The following is a 21,453-nucleotide window of genomic DNA, read 5'->3' on the forward strand; positions in this document are numbered from 1 at the left end:
TGTACGCTGGGGAGGCCCGTGTATGACCTGTCTTTTCCATTCGCTTCCAATCACTACACGCTTTCCCCTTGTGCCTGGACTGAAATCTTCACAGTCACCGCTAATTTCTCAAGTTCACACTCAAACTGATTAGTGGCTTGGGCATAGGCAGCTTCTGGAGAATAACTAGAAATCAAAGAAGATGAGGCTGGTAGTTGGATCAATTAGGGAGAAGGTGCATTGGGGTCATTGGACCATACTCTCACCCGTAGCTTTTCAGTCCTGGGTTCTACTCAGTTAAGGGTAAATGCCATCCTAGGTGACACTGGGTTCGCCATGAAACTTAGTATCTTTTCCCTCCTTTTCAAATCCGTATCACTTTTTTAATACAAGAATCATAATTTCCTTAGTAAATAACCTAACTCTAAAAATTGCTTAGTTGTCATCCTTGATAATGTCCCTTTATTTCTGCCTCTCCATCCACCCAGCAAGTCTTGTCAGACCCATCTCTGAAATATATCCACACTCACCTTCTTGGTCCGGGCCACCATCACGTCTCCCGGACTCCTGCAACACTCTCCTCCTCAACTGGCTTCCTCACCTCCACTGGCTTCTTCCAATCCATGTTTCACCCAGTGGCCACACCGACATTGGAAAACAACAATCAGATCACATCACTGTGCTTCCTTAAACACTCTCATGGCTTACCGCAGCCAGAATGAAACCCAGCTTCCTTAGGGCAGCCAACATACCTTTGCCTTATCTCTGCAATCTCACTTGCTCCTCTGCCCCTTTATTCTCACCTTTCCAGCCCCATGGTCTTCTCACAGTTCCGGTCTACAGAGAAGCCTGAGCACAGCCCCAGACAGCAGACAGCAGGCAGTATTTTACAGTACATGCCATGGGGAGGGAAAAAAAAAAAAAAAAAAGAAAGAAAATAAGGACAGAAAAGTATCTTATAGCCGACCAGTTTGTTTTCCTTTTATGGAAGCTACCAGAAGACATATGCTAATAGGTTTTAGAAGAAGTAGAAACCTTGCTTTGAAGGTTGGAAAAATATAGATTGCATATGGGGGGAAATACATGGGACAGCCATGTTCCCAGTCTCCAATGGGGGTGCCCTGAGCATCTTCAAGCTTTTGTGGTTGTCCTCATCTCCTTTGAATCTAAGGACAGGGTCCTGGAGAAACTCAACCAACAAAATTTAAAAGGGTTCTTGGTCAGTATAGCTATTTGCATTCAAAGGAAGTCATTTTTGAAGTGTTCCTTTCGGAATTCCAATTAGAGATTTAAAACATACCCGCACATAAATGGGAAAGCTTTAAATTGAGGTGTAGAATCATATTGAGGTTACTAACTTAATAGTATTTGAGCCATCAAGTAAATGTTCCATAGTACTTAGTTCATAACACATTTCAAGTTACATCTGGGCTAGTTTGGGTTAATAGTCCCTTTAATTATTCTAATGAGGCTTACTTGCTTGCCAAGCTATATTCTCATTCCATTTAGCCGATTATACTACCGTATATATTTTGATGAGCTCCCTACAAGTGGTACAAAGGGAGTCACTTCTGTCCAGGAGAGATGAAAGTTTATCTTTGTGCCTCGGAATTCATGCATTTATTCCACAAAGATTGACGAACACCGACTGTGTTCCTCGGCTGAACACTGGAGACAAAACACAAACGACACAGTTTATACCCAGTTAGCATGCAGAGCGTAACTGGCAAAAGGCAGGCTCCAGGAGCATTGCACGGAAGCTGAGACACAAGGAAAAGTCAGCGTGAGCCAGGCAAAGTTTGAGTCCCCAACGGAGGAAACAGCCTGAGCAGAGACCTGGAGGCAGTGACCATGTGGCATTAGCATCCCAGATGGACTGGCTTTTATTGGGTAGTTCATCTTGACCTTGCAGATTTCTGAGTCTCCAGGATCCTAGATTCCTCTTCATCTTTAGCTTAGGTAACCTTAAATGCCCAAGAACCCGGGTTCCTCAGCTCAGGTAAATTGAGGTTTACCTGTGCCAAACATCTTTGTTGTTCTCAGGTTTAAATTTCAAACGGGAAATCCTGGAGAGGCCATGCCCCAGCACCCCCAAAAAGTTAATAATGTACTTTTTGTGTAACTGAGGATAGATTCGATATGAAGTGCATAGCCAATGAAAGTGTAATTCAAAAGAAACTTATTTTAGTAACTGTGTTGAATTACTTTAATCCTGGATTTATGAAATCATTTGGGGCCTAAAAGGGCGACTTTAATTGTTACTTGTACTTTGCCGCATTTTACTAGAATAAGGTTCACGAGGGCAAGAACCTTTGTTTTGCTTCATTGATGTTTTCCAAATGCCTGGAATAGTACTTGGCACACAGTAGGCACTCAATAAATAACTGTTGAAAGATATAGTGCTCTTATAGAGGAATCACATTCTGTGTAAGTTTCCTACATCCTGGACTCTTGACTATCAAGGGTCCATAATACTCCAATGAAAGAGGGGTTGGGGTTCCCTCAGAGTGGGCTGCAATAGTCCCAATGTTGCAAAGAAACCAAGGACAACATTGGTAAAAGGAGAGGCCTGTGGGGCTTATGATTACCTCATCAAGGTTTAGGATAAAGCTCTCTTTTTTGGTAAATGTTGTCTATATATGGCATATGGACATGACTCTTAATCTAGTCAATCCCGAGTGTTCTGTAAATCCACTTACTTTCTATTCAAAGCTCTATCTTGCAGGAGTGGGGGAGGAAGGCAGGAATTAGCCCTCAGTCTTTATTGGGGAAACACACACACATACACAGTTGTGCCAACATCCCTGGGCCAGGGGTCAGACTGGCTATGACTGAGAAGCCCATTGTTCCAAGGGCTTCAGTTTCCCTGAACACCCTGGTTTCCCTGGACGCTCCACACAGCCATCCTCTCTGTGGTCCTGATACCTTTCGGGGAGGGTACGGTCCAGCCAGTCATGTGATTGTCATGATTGTCTATTTCAGTCTCTGAGATGCCCTTGAGCACTTTGAGCCCACAAAGTCAGCCTGCTAGCCTGTCCTCCTTTCTGGATCCATTGCGTCATTTCAATGAACTCAACCACCTCTGCTTTGTGCCCAGCAGAAAAATCCCCAAGGCAAAAGAATATAGTCCGGCTACCAGCATGCAGATAGAAGCGGGACAGAGAGGACGTGAAGAGAACAAATAGATCGTCTCAATAAATTATTCTCTTCCATGCAGGACCGAGCGGCCATTTCCATCATTCTTCATTGATAAGCCAATTAAGAAAACACTCCTAAGAGAAGTCCAAGGACTGGGGACCCAATGCCTGACTTTGGCAACATTTGCTCACAGTAAATAGAAAGCAAGGAACCGTTGGGCACATCACTCCTTGCTCTGAGCTCACTTTGGCTGGAAGGCAGGGGGGGCTCTGTTTTTGCCAGCACACGTTTGAATGTAACTGAACCCCCCTGGCTTCTGGGCATCTTTGTGGTGTGTGAACCCTTCAACCTTCTGTCACTCGAGGCTTTTTTCCATTCTCACCTCGAATCCCTAGGAAGCTTCTCAGAAACTTCAAAAGTCACTCACTCAGACACTGCTTTGGTGGTTGGAATATAAATGTTGAAGTGTCTTGACATCTTCTATGGGGATCTCTAAAGAAGACTTCAAAGAAACAGCTCTCCTGCTTTGAGCATTTCCCACATAAGTAATAAATGAAAATAATTCCCCTTGCTATATGTCTCTGATCTCATTCAGAGGGATGGGTTTATTAAACAGACCTGAGAGATTGCTGAGGAATCTCTCCACAGGCCCTGAGAGCCTGTGTGGTCACTGGAATCATTTAACCTCTTCCAAAAGGCTTATGTGACAATAGGTGGACACTGTCATTTGGAAATCAGGCTTTATTTGTAGGGGACGGGAGGGGGGAGGGGGTAGATGATCATTATCGTTATCCTTCCGCAAGTACCAAAGCAGCTTTTATAATAAAGAAAAACATATCTGGCACGAAAATAAAATCTGAAACAATGTCTTACTTCCGGATATGGCATCTTCCCCTATTTTACCGAGTAGCATTAGCACACCTTGTGTGCAGGAAACAGGATAATGTCAGAGGGAAAAGGAAAAGCTTAGAAGTTCGCTAGTGTCCACCCTTCTATTTAAAAATAAGGAAACACAATAGAAAGATTTTAACTTTTGTCCTATACCCTGCCATAGGAAAAAGATTGAGAAAAAAATGAAGCAAATTGAGTCGGAGTCTGATCCTCAGCTCCTTATCATAAAAATAGAATAAAAGTACCTGTCTCACAGAGCTTTTGAGAAGGTTAAGTGAAATCATACCGGGGCGCCTGGGTGGCTCAGTCGGTTGAGCATCCGACTTTGGCTCAGGTCATGATCTCACTGCTCATGAGTTCGAGACCCGCACTGGGCCCTGTGCTGACAGCTCAGAGCCTGGAGCCTGCTTCAGATTCTGTGTGCGTGTGTGTCTCTCTCTCTCCGCCCCTCTCCCACTCGCTCTGTCTCTCTCTCAAAAATAAATAAAAACATTAAAAAAATTTTTTAAATGAAATCATACCCGGGGGGAGAAAAGACATAGCCCACTGACTGGCACACCTTCAGTGTGAAATAAATGCTAACTACTAAGGAGGTTCCCACAATGCTGGCCCAGAACAGGGACCTCAATCCAGCTGCACATCAGAATTTTCTGCGATACTGCTTCAAAAATACTCAAGCCTGGGCCCTGCTGCAGACACTCTGAGTCAATTGGTCTGAGGAGGGGCCTAGTTTAGATGTGGCTGAGAAATTCACCAGGTGACTTTCTTTCTTAATTTTTTTTTAATGTTTATTTATTTTTGAGAAAGAGAGACACAGTGCGAATGGGAGAAGGGCAGAGAGAGAGGGAGACACAGAATCCGAAGCAGGTTCCAGGCCCTGAGCCATCAGCACAGAGCCCGACGCGGGGCTCGAACTCACAGACCCCGAGATCATGACCTGAGCCAAACTCGGACGTTTATCCAGCTGAGCCACCCAGGCGCCCCTCACCAGGTGATTCTTCATGTGCAGCCAAGATTGAAACCCGCTGGCCTAGGAGGTCCAGGGACAAAGGAGAGACCGTGGTTCCTTAGCATGGGCTGACTACCAGATAGATGATAAAGGAAGAGAGAGGAAAAATTTTTAAATGCCATGGAAAGAAGTTTGAAAATGACACACACAAATAGCAAGTGTGTGGCTGCCACAAAAGGTAAATTATAACCAACCTAATGGAAGCAACTAGTAAGCCTTAGCAAGAGTCTTACTAAAACAACAGAATTCCTCCCTGTGCACATGGGTAAGGAGACCCGTTACCACTGCAGAAAGAAAGCACACCCAGACTAACAAGAGGGCAGTCATTTAATGCAGAAATCCAGTTAACAGAAAGAGACAGAGATTAACCAACAGGGAAGACATCGAACAATACTGCATAGTGTCACGGATTAGCTCTTACACGGTTGGTCTGTTCTTCTTAGGATTTGGATGCCGGTACAAAGACAGAGAAGAGACTTCCATTAAAAATAAATAAATAAATAAATAAATAAATAAGGCAACAGAAGAGGAATCTTCCCGTGACAAGGAACACCCACCAATGATGCACAGGTATTTGGTGCTGACACAAGACACCATTAGGACACGTGCCGAAGGGACCGCATTAAAACTTAACAAGCGTGGTACAATGACAAGAAAATTATACTTGCTTTGTTACGAACCCTTTTGCAAATAGAAAGGACTCTCGGGTAATTGTTATATACAAACTTTCTGAAATAAACGGCAATCATACAAATTTTCCCATTGCAATTTCCCCTTTTTTCTAAACCTAGAAATGTTCCATGGCACTGCTCCCAATTTCTCACAGTCAAAGCATAAATAGTCATTAAAGCACTTGAATCCACAGTAGTCTTGTCCGTAGAAAGGTATGGAGGTTTTGCGTGATTTTCTATCAGTCGTCCAGAAAGGGCTGGCAGGCAACGGTTCGGAACGTAAAAGACCGCTTTGTGCTTGGGATCCCGACTTGAATTCCACCACGTTCCTCTCAGGAGTCGTCGGCACTGTGGACGGGCCACCGAGCAGTGAACTTGAGTGCGGACAGTCATACCGTGGAGTCCCTGCCAGACTTTAGATGTGCAATCTTGGTCCGGCTAATAAACGGATAAGCGATGCACAGACCTCCAGCTGCCACGATAAAGCCCAAACTGCACCAGGCACAAAAGATGGACCAGCTGTAGCCATGTTCCACGTCATCAGGCAGGCTATAAATGAGCTTCGGGAGCCGGTGCAAGTCGTAGGAGATGCTGGCAGCATACGTACAGAGGGAGATGGTGCAAAATATCCCTATAAATAATGCAAAAGAGAACACGGTTACGGTGTTGCCTGCTAGAAGGCAAGTGCCACACAGGCCTCTGTGAAAATCGGGCCAACTGATGAAAAGGAGCTGTAATTCCCGCACTGAAAGTCGCCTGAATTCGTTCCACAAACACTGGAGAAACTTTCGTGCGCCAGGCTGTACACAAGGTGTTGGAGGTAGAAGAGGAAAGAATACAGGAGGAAATTCCGACATCTTGAATTATTCAGAATTAGCTTGCTTGGATTTTATGTATGTTTGAACTTATTTTTGGCTTTTGTTCTTTTTTTTTTTTAATTTTTTTAATGTTTATTTATTTTTGAGAGAAAGAGAGAGAGACAGAGAGAGAGCACGAGAAAAGGAGAGACACAGAATCCGGAGCAGGCTCCAGGCTCTGAGCTGTCAGCACAGAGCCCGACGCGGGGCTCGAACTCACAGACCGTGAGATCATGACCTGGGCCGAAGTCGGAAGCTTAACCGACTGAGCCACCCAGGCGCCCCTTGGCTTTTGTTCTTAAAACAATAAAATAAAAATTCTAACTATTTTTGAGGAAACGATCTTTTCTATAATCACTCACACCTAATACGAGAGTCTTCCTTTCCCCTTACTCTGTACCTGATGGGATACATTTTTATGCAGTTACAAGCATCACACAAAGTCTATTTTCTTTTTCAATTACTATTTTCATTAGTATTTACCATGTTCCCTGTAAATAATATCTTACATGAAATTTTCAAGTGCTAAATTATGTTTTAAGGTACAGAGCATGGTATATACCAAGGCCTCAACAAATCATTGTAGGTTTTTTTTCAATGGATGAATAAAAGCTTTTAAGTGATATAAATTAAATCCAGGATGTTGGAATTGATGTAAAATACCTGAGTTAGGAGATAATATACTTCAACCATTCAGAATATAGGAGGCAATTTGAGTGACATAAAGAAAATGGACAGGGACCCGTGGGTGGCTCAGTCAGTTGAGCGTCTGACTTCGGCTCAGGTCATGATCTCAGGGTTCGTAAGATCGAGCCCCACGTCCAGCTCTGTGCTGACAGCTCAGAGCCTGGAACCTGCTTCGGATTCTGTGTCTCCCTCTCCCTCTCTGCACCTCCCCTGCTTGCACTCTGTCTCTCTCAGAAATAAACATTAAAAAAAAAAAAAGAAAAGAAAAAAAGAAAATGGACAGACCCCAAATTTTACTTTTTTTGTACCAACACACGTATGTATAATTGTCTTTCCAGAATGCTAAAATCAAGACTTTGATAAAAATTCTCCAAACACAGTATTTTTAGTACTTAAGTGATGTTCCAAGGATATAGATGGTCTATTCCACCACAATGGACTGCTAGGGTGCTCCTTTTGATGGGCAGGGGATCAGAATGTGGCAGTTGCTGGCGATGGGTAATGAAAACAGAAATGAACACCTAGTGCAGTAATGGGATGCCCAGTTCTGTTCCAAGTCCGGTGCCTCTCTGCTTCATACTTTGGTTTATCCCAGCGAACAATGGAGGTTGTATCTATTTGCTTGAAAATTGCATTGAGGATATATTGAGCATCTCCATAGGTAATAGACATAGATTTGAGGGCTAAAAAGAGAGGGCCTAAAGTAACAGATTTCCCTCCATTCTTTTTAATAGAGCTCTGGCGATCAGAAACCAAATTCAGTGTAAGCAGCAATTGGGAGAAAATAAAGGTGACCTTAATGCCATTTTTAAGTGCCAGAATTCTGCCTGCACTTAAATCACATAAGGGCACATTGCCTGAATCCTTTTCCAATTGTGCATTTAGAAAAGAAATGTTTCAAATTAAGAGGATACTTGATCTGAGATAATTTGATATTTCCGACTCTTTGTCTAATTCTGTTTTTCCAAAAAGGATACAATCTTATCTTCTGACTTCCTGCTCCAGATTATTATGGCAAACATATCATTTTGAGTTCCCCAAAGATCAGATGGAAATAATTCTTCCATAAAGGAACAGGCCAGTCGAAAAATAATACTCCTCTGCTTTTTTCAAACCTCGTGAAGAGCAAACGTTCTTACGTTTACATGAATGCTTTCACTGGCACCAAAACAAAGCCAGTGTTTCTATATAACAAAGTCCTTCTAAGGAATGCTGGTCATAGAACAATAAGGCAGCTAGAAAAAATTGATCTCTGGAGTATCAACAGGTAAAATATCATAATAGAACAATGACCCATTCATAGGAAAAACAACTCTATTCTGCATTCAGCTGTCTGCACAGAGCTGAATGCCTAAAAGCAAGGCTTTTTACAAGTAATGTAGGTTTAATGACCTCTGAAAACTTGAGTTCAAACTAAGACTTTTAAGCATCCTTTGATGTCCAAATGCATTGGGCTGAGATGCGGGAAATGTGTCTTCTGGTCCCCAGATCTACCACTGATCGCTGTGTGACCTTGAAATTACCCGAGTCTTAGTTTCCTCAACCGGGAAAAAGAAATGGGGACTTAGTTACTGCAGACCCTTACAGTATCAGATTTCTGTGATTCTGTTATTCCAAAATAAAGGCACGGAGCAAGAACATTCCCCACCCCCACCCCCCCACCAAAAAAAGAATGCCATGTATATACTATATATGCTCCCGTTGATTTTATACTGAACATTGATTTTATTAGCACCTCTCCCCTGCCAACTCCATAAAATTGCTTTTGGTGAAATGAATTCTAGTATAACACCACCGGTTTACACTGAATAGAAGCGGATTATAAGAAATCATCTACCCTGAAGGCTTAACCAGAAGGATGATTTTCTCTGCCCCTGGTGTCATGAATGATTGTGCCTTATGTCTACGGAGCTCATGGAGACTGGGAAAGATGTCACTAACAGAAATTCCTTTCTCTGGGGCGCCTGGGTGGCTCAGTCAGTTAAGTGTCCAACTTCATTCAGCTCAGGTCATGATCTCATGGCTTGTGAGTTTGAGCCCCGCACTGGGCTCTGTGCTGACAGCTCAGAGCCTGGAGCCTGCTTTGCATTCTGTGTCTCCCTCTCTCTCTGCCCCATCCCCACTCATGCTCTCTGTCTTAAAAAAATAAATAAAACATTAAAAAAAAAAAAAAGAAATTTCTTTCTCTGACCAAGTTCCTGAAACTCCCTAAAGCTAATCAGTGGCCCACCATGAGCAAAAGTTGGGTACTTCATGTCATGCTTTTTGCTACTGATCTCACCCTCGGACCCATCTTGCCTTGCAAACCCAATTGTCCCTTTGTCGTATTTGTATTACTTGTATTTATTTTATGGTGAAATATCTATGTCTCTCAAGTTCTTTTTGGAAGAGGGCACTTGTCAGATCTGGATGAAAACCTGCCTTATTTTCTGCTGCCTTTACTCACTTTGCTTAAAGTTGGCAGGAGGGTTACTGCGAACCCACAAAAATTCCCCTGTCTGCCCTTCTCCCTTCCCACCAGTGCTCTCACAAGCTGCCCTTCGGTGACATTTTTAATTCTTCCAAGATGCTTTTGAAATTGTTCTGAGAAAGAGGAAAGCAAAGATGAACAAAACAGCATATGCGAGAGTTCCTCTTTTTCAGACTCTCACATCGTTCAGAGAGCTTGAACATAGGTCGCTGCCACAGCTGCTTTTTGTGGGATGGGAAGGCCTGTTTGTGATTATTTCCAGGAAATGTACTGACAGGAGACAAAACATTGTTTCCACCTTGCCCAAAAAGACTTTATAAAAGAGGCCTAACCCACTGAAGATATTTTAAAAAGGAAAAAAAACTCCAACACTAAAGACACCAAGAAAGAGTGTTGATCATATTATAGGATTAAGGCCCACCTTCATGACCTTATTTTACCTTAATCACCTCTTTAAAGACCCCATCTCCAAATGCAGTCACACTGTGAAGTAAGGGGGGTTAGAACTTCAAACATCCGAATTTGGGGAGGGATACAACCCAGTCCGTAACATCATCTGTGGGTGTAGTCAATGCGTGAAGTATATTTCTATTCCTTTCATAGGTCTTAGCAAGAGTTTACTATTTTAAATGTTACTTGATCAGTTATTCAGTGATTAGTTATCAAGCATCTACTATGTCCCAATCCAGTTCTGATCATATTAGAGGTGGTTTAACGAGTCCTTATTGGTCACAGCCATGATGGGTTTGACGTCGCCATGATCAGGAACCCACTTCGCTTTCCAGCATGCATCTCAGGGCAAGGTAGTAGAGACCTCCTAGACTTTTGGTAAGTTCCACATAGAGTCTAATAGAGCTGAGCACATGGAGTCAACAAAACCTGATGAATGAAACTGACTTCTACAACACACTGAGTTCTACCAATCTAAGGACCAGTTCATCCCAAATTACCCCGTGTAGGACTTACCCCCTAGAGCCAGTTATTGCTGTTAATGCTGCATTTTTATCATTAGCAATCTAATTAATGCAAGGTATGGGGCAGGGGTATGAAAAGATAAATAAGGTACCACGCCTGCACTCAGAAAGTTCAAAATCTAATGGTCCTTCCCGATGATCCATGGAGAGAGACGTCGTCTCTCCTCCATTCTTCTCCGAGGCGTTCTTTCCCTTTCGCTCACTCCCTGACCAGCCAGAAGTCCCCCTCAGCTACCACTGACAGTCTTCAGCCCAGCTGGTGGTGCCTGGGGAGAGAGGTTCTTGAGTCCCAGCCTCGGTCATGGTTATTGCTGGTAGCATCTTCAAAACACTGAATAATTGGGGGTATAGCTCAGGGGTAAGAGCATTTGACTGCAAAAACAGTGAATAATTACTGGTTCTGAAAAGCCCTGTATGCAACTCCTTTTCTTATAAAATATTAAAAAGTTTTCTACCAATATTCTTAATTAGAAGATACCAGGATATCACAGAATTATAGGGTTGGAAGGGATCTTTTGCGGATCAGGATGGAAGTAAATTTATGCAGCCGTCCCAGATCATCAACCTAATTTCCTTCCCTGAAATCTTCAAGGTGCCTGTGGCCAGCTGGCAAGCTGTAATTAGGGTAACTGGGCCCACTCTTCTGACCATCCTCCTTTGATGTGCTTAACAGTCCGAGAGGAGTGAGGCCACCTCACCCTGGTTAGCCTTCTTGATAAATAACACAACCGCAACACCCCAAGGCATAAACATTGATTTTTTTTTTCACTCCTTCAAAAGACAGCCTGCCCATCATTCTGGTCTCTTTGCTCTTCCAGCAAAAATGCCTCCTGCGATTTTTCATGCAGATTGCCCAAAAAGCCATTCCTCAATTGTCTTTCCTAAATGAATAGGCAAGACTAACAGAAACAGACAAAACTTAAAAAAAAATAAAATAAAATAGAAGGTCCACAATCTGCAATTATTAAATCCAAAACGTCCACTCTTTTCCTGAAAGGTTGCAGCAATCCTGTTTAATGCAAACCCTGACCTGATGTGACATGAGTCTATTTATAGTCCTTATTGATCCTGCTTCATGTGAATATTCATATGTTTTGCTGCAGAAATGTTAATGTGTTTGATTTCAGACCCTGCTGAGGGTGTTAGATAATATAAGGTATATTCACCATATTTACTTTTCTAAAATGAAACTTAAAAATCCTGAATTCCAAAACACATCTGGCCCCAAATGTTTCAACTGAGGTCCTAAGGACCTGTGGTTTTAGGTCATAATCAATGGACAACCTAGATAATTTCATTTATCTACTACAGCGAAGTCTTTTTTTTCCCCCCTTTAATGCATCAAAGCAAAGGAAGGGATAACCCAACATGGGTGTTGACTGTCCCTGAGCTTTGCTGGGCAGCCTGGGCTCTGTCACTTTTTGTCGGCTGTCACAACACTCACTGGACAGCCCTGCCTGTGAAGGGGAATGACCCAGTGGGCAGTGAGGCCCCCATCGAGAAAGGCCCAAGCTTTACCCAATTTTTGAGATTCCCAAGATTTTAAAAGATAATAAAACAAAAGCAACAGCAACATAAACGTTACATTTTAAAATGTTTGCTTTGAATAAGTTAACCCTTTTAAAGATCTGTGTATACATAACTGAAATTATAAGTATCATGATTATATCACCACGGCGATGCATCATTGAATGTTGATGGAAATAGGCTTTCACAGCACCCCGAGAGCAGAAGATAAACTGGAGGATGTCTTAATCCCTCAGTCCTCTGCTCGGGCCTCTTCGATCGTGTGTGTGTGTGTGTGTGTGTGTGTGTGTGTGTGTGTGTGAGAGAGAGGGGGGGGGGGAAGGGAGGGAGAGCTCAGAGGCCATGAAGTCGAAAGGCTGTATCTGGGGGGCTCTGGGGGATGTGAGGCCTTCCCCGGGTCCTGCTGGAAGGCCCCTGGAGAGGCCCCAAAGGGGGGGAAGGGGCCCAGAACGCGGCTCCCATTGTGAACAGTCAGCAGCACTGCTGGTCCACATGTGGGTAATCAAGAGCTGTCTGTATGCAATAAGGCAGAAGGAGGAAGACTGTTTCAAAGTTTCCATTTTAACGTCTCAAACTGTCACATCCCTGATGCTCTCCATTGAAGGTTTGGCTAATAAGTTCAGGCGGAGAACGAAGATGCCAGCGCATTAGAAGGGGCTAAGTTTAGCATCAGAAATCTGTGGGAGAGATGCTGACAAGCCTGCTGAAGACACTTCTGCTTAATTAAAATCAATTCTTTTAACCCTTAGTTGCTCTCTTCCACTGCTACTACATATGAACATCCTCCAGCTAATTTATCTCGTGCAGTGGATTAATGTCGCTACCCCGGCATTTACAAAGGAAATATAAAGGCACGATTTGAAATAGCAAAAATCAAACAAACCTCTCTAAACCCTACAAGGAAGGGAACAGATGAACACAACACAGCATATCCACCCCTCGGACGAGCATGTAACTATGGAATACCATTGAAAACAACAGAGCAAAAAAACAGAACAATGTGGGGAAAGCTTATGGCAGGATGTTATTTTTTTTTCCTAATTTTTTATAATGTTTATTTATTTTGAGAGAGAGAGAGAGAGAGAGACAGAGACAGAGAGCCAGAGCACAAGCAGGGAAGGGAAAGCAGGCTCCAGGCTCTGAGCTGTCAGTAGAGAGCCCAACGCGGGGCTCGAACTCACGAGCCTTGAGATCATGTCCCAAGCCGAAGTCGGACTCTTAACCAACTGAGCCACCCAGGATCTCCCCTTTCTTTTTTAAATTTTTTTTAACGTTCATTTATTTTGAGAGAGACAGAGACAGAGTGCAAGTGGGGAAGGGGCAGAGAGAGACAGGGAGACACAGAACCCAAATGGAGGACGTTAAATGGAAGCCCAGAAGACTAAATACTTTACTGTGATCATGGTTACGAACATCTTTTTTTTTTTTTTTAAAATGAGGCAAACTCATGGGCAAGATTTGGCCCAGAATAAGAAAAATATTTCAACAACCTCCTTTTTCAGGTGGTGGGATCTACAAGAGGATTTTCTCCTTATTCCCAAATGTTGGGCCAACCAAACATTTGTTTGGCCAACCAAAAGCCAAGAAAACCGGACGATGTTATGTTGTGTCTGTTAGTCCTTCAGGACTGGTCATCAGACTTCAAGTTTCTAAGCCTGGGGTATGTTTTTTTTGGCTGTTGTGGGTTTTTTGTGATTGTGGCTATTGTTTTGCTTGTTTCGTTTTTGTTTAACAATTGCACATGGGCTTTTGATGATAAATCCTGAGGATGCCTGAGTCAATCTGGCTCGGAGTTCTAGTCCACATAAGGATCAGAAATAAGGGCTGAGCATGGAAATGTGGAGCGGGGGCAGGACGCTTGGCTGCTAGCCTTTCTCCCTGCCTACCCAGTGCTCAACAACCACCCCCCTTTATTTAAAACCAGTCCGGCCTGCGACCTTCCTAGGAACTCTCACTAGCCCTGGATTTTATGGCCCAGTGATTTATTTTACTGCTAACGATTGTTCTATATCTAAGAGCATCCTAAATTATTTATGCATTACCCATATTAAAGTGTGCTTTAAAACCACCACTAAGGTTTTCTTGTCTATAGCTTCTCTCATTTTCCTGACAAGGGGATATAAGGTGAGTCTTTCCAGGGTTGGGAGGGGAGGCGAATCTGCAGTTCTTCGATGTATACACGGACGAGAGTCAGGAAAATGGGGGCTCAACCAATAATGGGAGGGAAGAACATGGATGAGATTTTTAACGACCATTATGCCCCAACAGAGGCTTAAAGGGATCCTCTGGGCAGACAGGCCTCTCTGCTTTTTGCTACCCTGACTCATCCGTTCTGCAATTTGGATTTTAAATGAGGTACCCAATGGCCAGTCTGAAGGGTTCAAATCTTCCTCCAAAACCTCAGGACCTAGAATTTTAGCCTCCCTGTGCTACAATCTAAAAGCATTCACCAAAATATGGAAAGCTCAACTTGGTTTTCTGCTCAGACTACTCAGGGGCCGTGTGACCTCAGACGGTTCTGTCAGGGTGCTTACGACGAAGACGATGACCCATCTTGCTCACAGAGAGAGAAAGGGGCTGAAGGAAGGGCCCCCGCCTGTGACTTGGGTTACTTAGGCTGCCGATTGTCCGACCACACCAGAAAGCAAAGCGCCACCTACCTGTCAACCCTGAAAGAAGGACAGACAGGAAATGGTGCCAGCCAATGGTGTCAGGCAACACTGCCTCCGGTTAACCGGTGGGGAAGCGGCTATTAAGGAAGAAGCGCTAGCAAACCCAGGTGTGGTCGTTTGAAAAACTGAACTCCAGAGAAATAGGCAATAGGCTCGTTCAAAATAGCGACATATGCAGAGTCATATTGGCTCCGATACTGAGTAGACTTGTGAAACTGTTAATTTGCCATTTACTAATCACTAATACATTAATTACCTTGTGAAAGAGGAGAAGGGAAAAAAAGGTTTCTTCCCTGTAGCCGCCTTCAGTGTTAGCTGTCAACTCAGCTCCTGACTCCTTTTTAGACAAAAGCACCCTTCACCTGCTAATCAAAGAGACCACAGGCCTGTCTCCACACACTACCCCCTTTCCAATACCCTGCTTGAAGATCCCTCTTCTGCTTAAAACCTGGTGGCCTCCATTACCCTTGGATTGAAATCCAGCCACTGCCTGCATCTCCCACCTCAAGAGACACTATCCTTTTTCTCCCTGCCCTCCAACCACACTGGTCTTCTTTCCATGCTCGAGATACACCAAGCCACCCATGCCTCAGGACGCGGCTCGCCCTGCAGCACATGCCCGCCCTCTGCCGGCTGCTTTCCATGATTTAGCTGGGAAATCACCTCAGCCAGGTGTTCCCTGAGACCCCTGTTCCACCTTCTTTGTTTTCCTCACAGTATTTATCATTATCACAAGTTATGGTCTCTGTCTCCCTGCGACAGAAATGGAGAAGGATTCTGTTTGCCTTATTCATGGTGTCTCTGGTACCTAGAGTAGTAAGTCCTCAAAAAACATCTGTGGAGTAATTTGTGTGTAAAAATGACACCACGGTGCCTGGGCGGCTCAGCCGGTTACGCATCTGACTCTTGGTTTTGGCTCAGGTCATGATCTCACGGTTCGTGGGCTTGAGCCCCGCGTCCGGCTCTGTGCTGACAGTGTGGAGCCTGCTTGGGATTCTCACTCTCTCTCTCTCTCTCTCTCTCTCTGCCCCTCCCTCACTCATGCTGTCTTTGTTTTCAAGAAAGAAAGAAAGAAAGAAAGAAAGAAAGAAAGAAAGATGACACCAAAGACACCATCACTAAGAGAAGTACTTTGAGTTAACTTTCAGCCTTGGGGGCGGGTTGTGCTGATCACTCTTTCTCTCCTTGCGGGCTCCTGATAAATGATGACCAGGGCTTGCCAGGAGTCCAGGCCAGGGCTAGGGACATGGTATGAAGCAGAGACAGAAAATACAGGGCTGGCTCATACGGAGATCAAGCCCAAGACATTTCTGTCCAACCTTCTCGGGGCCCACAGTGGAGAAACCAGGCCTGTACTATTAACACTGCTGTTTTCTTTAAATTGTGTATTACCCACAAAAGCCAAACGACCTCTGGTTGCTCTTTGCACAAGTGACAGCAAAATTAACAGAGCGAGGCTGGCCACAGGCAGGCAGCCTCCACTTTTGCTGAGGTGTTGGGCGTACCTGTCATGAGGAAAAGGAGTCCGGCCACGTGTTGGGTCAAGCTTTCCTCCCAGAAGAAACTGACCGTGGCCACGATGCAGCCACAGAGCAGGACGGCTACAGCCATGCCCAGGAAGCCGGCAGTGATTCTTCTCAAGTCTACTCTCGAAACACAAACATTCCGAATGAAAAGCAGAAGCAGCAAAGTCATTGAAAACCAGAGAACGAAGAGCTTTGTATACACATTGTCAAAACTAGTAAGTGACCCAGGCAGTCTTAGGGTCTGTGGGGCTGAGGTGGTTTAGGGAAGTCTCTCCCCAGGTATTCCAGAAGAGGACAGACGGGGTCCCGCAAATCCAGGGGGCAGAGTCTACCTTCTCTGAGTCCACGGAGAAGTCTGTACCCCACGGAGAGTAGGCCAGAGGACAATGCCAGGGTAAACCTGGGTAATAGATAGCAAGTTCCTTAATGTACTGAGAGTGAGGTAGGTAAGAGAAATATCTTTACTTCCCTTAACAGAGTGATGGAAATGTAGCTTACCACCACTGTAGTGGCTCTACTTAATCTGGCTTTGGAGAAAGAGCCCACAAAGTGTGTTACAGTGAAATATGGTTTTACCTGAGCACCTTGATGGCCAATTGTTTTATTTCTCGCTTACATCTACTCCTGCCTATTTTCAAAAAGGATTTGAGAAAGTGGAGGCAATCGTGGTGACTGAAATGGGGCCCAAAGTGCACATATGGGATTATCTGCTCGTAAACTCCCTCTCCCCTTAAACACAGGCCCCACAGCCCAAGTACCCATTTCCACAGGCTGAGGAGAGACCTTTCTCATGGCCAAGTGTCCGCCGTAGACACAACCGGCAGGTATGGTCTGTCACAAAGATGCAATCGGGATCCCGGAGCCAAAAACCCAGCCCCTCCACCACCTCCTAGGCAAAACCAAGAGATGGACGGACTGCAGGCACCTGACATTGTCACTCTGATTGCTACCCTCAAGCAGTGCTCTGATTGCCCACCCTCTGCTATTTCACTTCTTCTATCTCCTTACCTTTTGTTTGAACAAATGTACATTTTTAAAATTGTTAGCTGAATACCTGTGACCCTTCTTAAAACAATAGATCTCAAGCAGAGATCTGGTGCCCCTGAGGCCAGTCAATAGCTCTGGGCACCTTTGGGCCATTCTTTTTTTTTTAATTTATTTTAATTTAATTTAATTTTATATATGTATATATTTTTATTTAATTTTATTTAAATACAAGTTAGTTAACATATAGCTTAATAATGATTTCAGGACGAGAATTTAGTGATTCATCCCTTACATATAACACCCATTGCTCATCCCAACAAGTGCCCTCCTTAATGTCCATCCCCCATTTATCCCATCCTCCCCACACCTCCCCTCAGCACCCTCAGTTTGTTCTCTGTATTTAAGAGTCTCCTATGGTTTGTCTCCTCTCTTTTCATCTTATTTTTCCTTCCCTTCCCCTATGTTCATCTGTTCTGTTTCTTAAATTCCACATATGAGTGATATCATATATTTACTTTCAAAGGGATTTCCCATTTTCAGCTCAGAGCATCTCTGCCTAGATGAGGAAGTGTAGACACCTCAGACCAAGGGCCAGGGACAGTGATAATTTAAAGGGGCTGAGTTTAATGTTAAGGGTATAAGTCATTTGGAGACATCCACATCTGAACAGGGGAAATGTCAGAAGAGTTCAGTCATTAGTTTCTCAACTCCCTAAATTCCCTGTGGTTTCAGTAGTAATTCTGTTGTCTATGACCGTTAAAAGGTACAAGGTTCAGATATAATCCACATAGGATTTGCCTCAGTACCAGACATGTTAAGCTTATCTGATAAACATGGTACAAATCACCAAATATAACTTTCTCAGAAAGGGCTATGCATGCAGATACCGAAAGTCTCTTTCTGGGAGAACCTCCAAGAGGATGAAGGGAACACTCAAATACCGTCTTGCTGGGCAACAGCAGGGCACAGACTCCTTGAGTACAGAGGTGACGCTCTTTCTCAGGTTCCTATGTCAATCTTTTCTCACCAGACAGAAAAATCAGTGACTGTGTGGCTTTCTAGACTTGTTGATTAAGGCAAAGAACTCCAAACACGCTCATAAAGAATTCAGATGTAAGAACACTTAGATAAAACTCTCAGACCTGCTGAGAAATGCTTGTTAAGATCAGCCAACAAGAGAGAGTTCTCAGGGAGTCATAGCACTAAGGAAAAAACCACATTTCAGCCAATGACTTTCCAAGTCCTAAATCTGCCAATCAGAGTATGTGTAACATTGAGACTGCTGCTGGAGCCGTGTCATAAGAGCTTCCATGGTCAGGTGTGGAGTTCAAAACAGAGCCTTTCATCTGCAGAGATTTCCTCACAAAATGAGGTTCTGCTTGGTTTTCTGCAGTGGCCTTGGCCACCCAACTGGATCACCAACGTCCTCGCTGCTTATGTCATTGGCAAATGACAGTGTCGGCCTCCGATTAGGGTCTAGTTTTTCTCTCTCTCTTTTTTTTTTTTTTTTTTTTTTGCTTTCCTGAGTCATCTATCACCAGGCAGCATGAGTCAGCAATTTTCAGGTAGATATCTGCCCTCTTTAGTATCACATGGCATGGTCCTTTCTAGATTTTCACATTTTCCTGACAGTGAAAAAGAGTAGTTCCCATCATGGAGATGTCCTCTGATAACAGACCTCCTCTGAGAAAATTACAACATGCACTCATAAAGATATTTTGGCAGAAATACCAAGGTCTGAGATAGACGTGGTAGCTAAAATGAATATTCTACAAACGAAACAAAACCGAGAGTACCTAAGGTATAATCTCCTTGGTTTACTAACCTAAGTGGCCGAGCAGATCTTCATGCACGATGACTTGGTAAAGAAAAGATGCAGGAGGCCATTTCGGTACAGATGCCCCCAGGGCAGAAACACACACACACACACACACACACACACACTGCCCTGTCTCGAAAAGCCTCAGGCCTGATTTTCACACGTTCCACCTGTAAATAAGTTGTGACTGCAGCCTAGCGAAATGACTCCCTGAGTCTCTGACCAAGTCGGATTGGGCCCACGTAGAATCAGCACAACGTCCTTCCGTCCAAACCTGAGAGGGCTGGTGGGAATACTTTTTGTGCGGCAAGACACCATTTCCTCTCTGACCCGTTCCCAGAAATACTCACGAAGCAGGTGCCATTCATCTTGCTGAATTGTCTTGGTTAAATTGAAAGGAATGTTTCGTAAGCGGATTGGCTGAGAAAAGTGGTACTTGATGGCTGTGCATCGCTGTGCAATACCTTGAAGGAAATAAGAAATGCGATTTACTAGTCCGTGTATTTGTAATAGAATTCTGGAGATCTACAGCCCAATAATGTGTCCTGAACTGGGTTGAATGGGGGGAGGGATAGGAATCACCTGATGACTCTCAGTGATACAGGCAAGTCAGAGCAGTAAAAATCTAAAACGTGAAATAATTTTTTAAATCATGTGTCACTTGTGAATGTCATAAATTTGATAAAGATCTAAACTCCCCAAATTGTTTTTCAACGCTGAGTTTGTGTTAACTAAACACAAAACTCCTCAAGGAAAAATGGCCTAAAAGTATACATGTGGTTGGGGGAAATCAGCTTAAAATTTTAAGTTAACCCAGATAAATTACATGTGTCTGAACTTGATCCAATCTCAAACGGGTTGCATCAAAAAGTTCATTAGGAAGTGTGTTATTTGGAAACCAGAAGACATTATTTATTCCATGAAGACAACCCTCTATGTGGTGGCTTAGGTGGTGATTCAGTCACCAGATAACCCTCAAGAGCCTATTTAACCCCAGGGCAGCTGATGCATTTCCTTAATACAAATTTTACTGACCTAAATTCTGGGTCCCAAGAGAAAGAGTAATACTAAAAGTAGAGAGGGAAACGAAAATTAAAGTAGAGAGGAGAAAGAAAAAACTTTCCCTACCTTTTCTGGCTGCATGCCCAGCCCTAGGCACAATATTTTGAAATGAGCAAGTATACCCATTGATTTATCTAGTATCTTCTCCTACCCTCTCTCCCAACCCATGCTTTTATTGCATAAATAAATACGGGCTTATTTTTCCCCTAAAATCTTCTGAGCCCCATGATTCAGCCTGAATCCTATGTTAACCCTGCAGCTACTAAAAAAAAATCCTCATAGATGCAAATAAATGTCTAATTTCTGGAATTTAATTACTTATAGAAATAAAACTTTGGGGGGCACATAGGTGTCTCAGTCGGTTAAGCGTCTGACTCTGTTTCGGATCAGGTCATGATCTCATGGTTTTGTGAGTTTGAGCCCCACATCCGGCTCTGTGCTGACAGCTCAGAGCCCGGAGCCTGCTTCGGATTCTGTGTCTCCCTCTCTCTCTGCCCCTCCCTTGCTCGTGCTCTGTCTCTCTCTGCCTCTCAAAAATAAATAAGCGTTAAACAAATTTTTTTCTTTCAAGTTATAAAAAAAAAAATGTACATTCCTGGATGGACCCCACCCAAGATATTCTAAATCAAAGGATCTGGGATGGAGCCAGGAACCTGAACTTTAACAAACATCCCAAGTAATTCTGAGGCAGGCAGTCCTTGAATCTCACTTTGAGAAACACTGCCCCAAGACTACCTCTGCTTTGGGGAAGATTTTTCTTTTTTTTTTTTTTTCATCATGAAACCACCAATTCCCTCAAAGTTCGAAGCTCTATTTTTCTCCTTGTTTTTTCAACATGGGCCCGTGGCAGTGGTTCTGTGGTCTAAGGCACATAAGTTAGATGTTTACATAGAAGTCAGAAAACGCCTGTGCTTAAAAAGAACAAACAATCTAGGACGAGAATAGTAGCAGATAACATGCTGCAAATGTATTAATAGCTTGCATTTGTATTTTTCAAAACTGTCATTCCAAGCGGTATTCATCCTCTGGCTGACCTTGAGGCTCTGTAAAGCAGGGAGTGAAGGCTAAGGCAGAGCTGAAGACATGAACGACATCCACACAGAGCCCATCAGCAAACACTGGGACTTATTAGTTCCAGGCAGCTAAGGACATTCCTGTCCATTAGCTTCACACACAGCTGGTCA

The 21,453-nt window shown here is 43.7% G+C and overlaps 1 protein-coding gene across 1 annotated transcript in view; it reads right to left on the reverse strand.

Moving 5' to 3' along the window:
- Positions 1-6,077: 6,077 nt before the first annotated feature.
- TMEM178A (transmembrane protein 178A) overlaps positions 6,078-21,453 on the reverse strand; it is a 51,353-nt gene continuing 35,977 nt past the window's right edge. The window contains exons 2-4 of the mRNA XM_047067833.1: positions 19,558-19,671; positions 16,381-16,518; positions 6,078-6,319 (exon numbers count right to left, since the gene is read on the reverse strand). Of these exons, the coding sequence (XP_046923789.1) occupies positions 6,078-6,319; positions 16,381-16,518; positions 19,558-19,671 (494 nt within the window). The remainder of the gene's footprint in view (positions 6,320-16,380; positions 16,519-19,557; positions 19,672-21,453) is intronic.

The sequence above is a fragment of the Lynx rufus genome, unplaced genomic scaffold (genome assembly GCF_022079265.1).
Source record: "Lynx rufus isolate CCGP_SWC_20201006 ecotype Redwood Valley unplaced genomic scaffold, mLynRuf1.p SCAF_8, whole genome shotgun sequence".
In the NCBI taxonomy this organism is placed as follows: domain Eukaryota; kingdom Metazoa; phylum Chordata; class Mammalia; order Carnivora; family Felidae; genus Lynx; species Lynx rufus.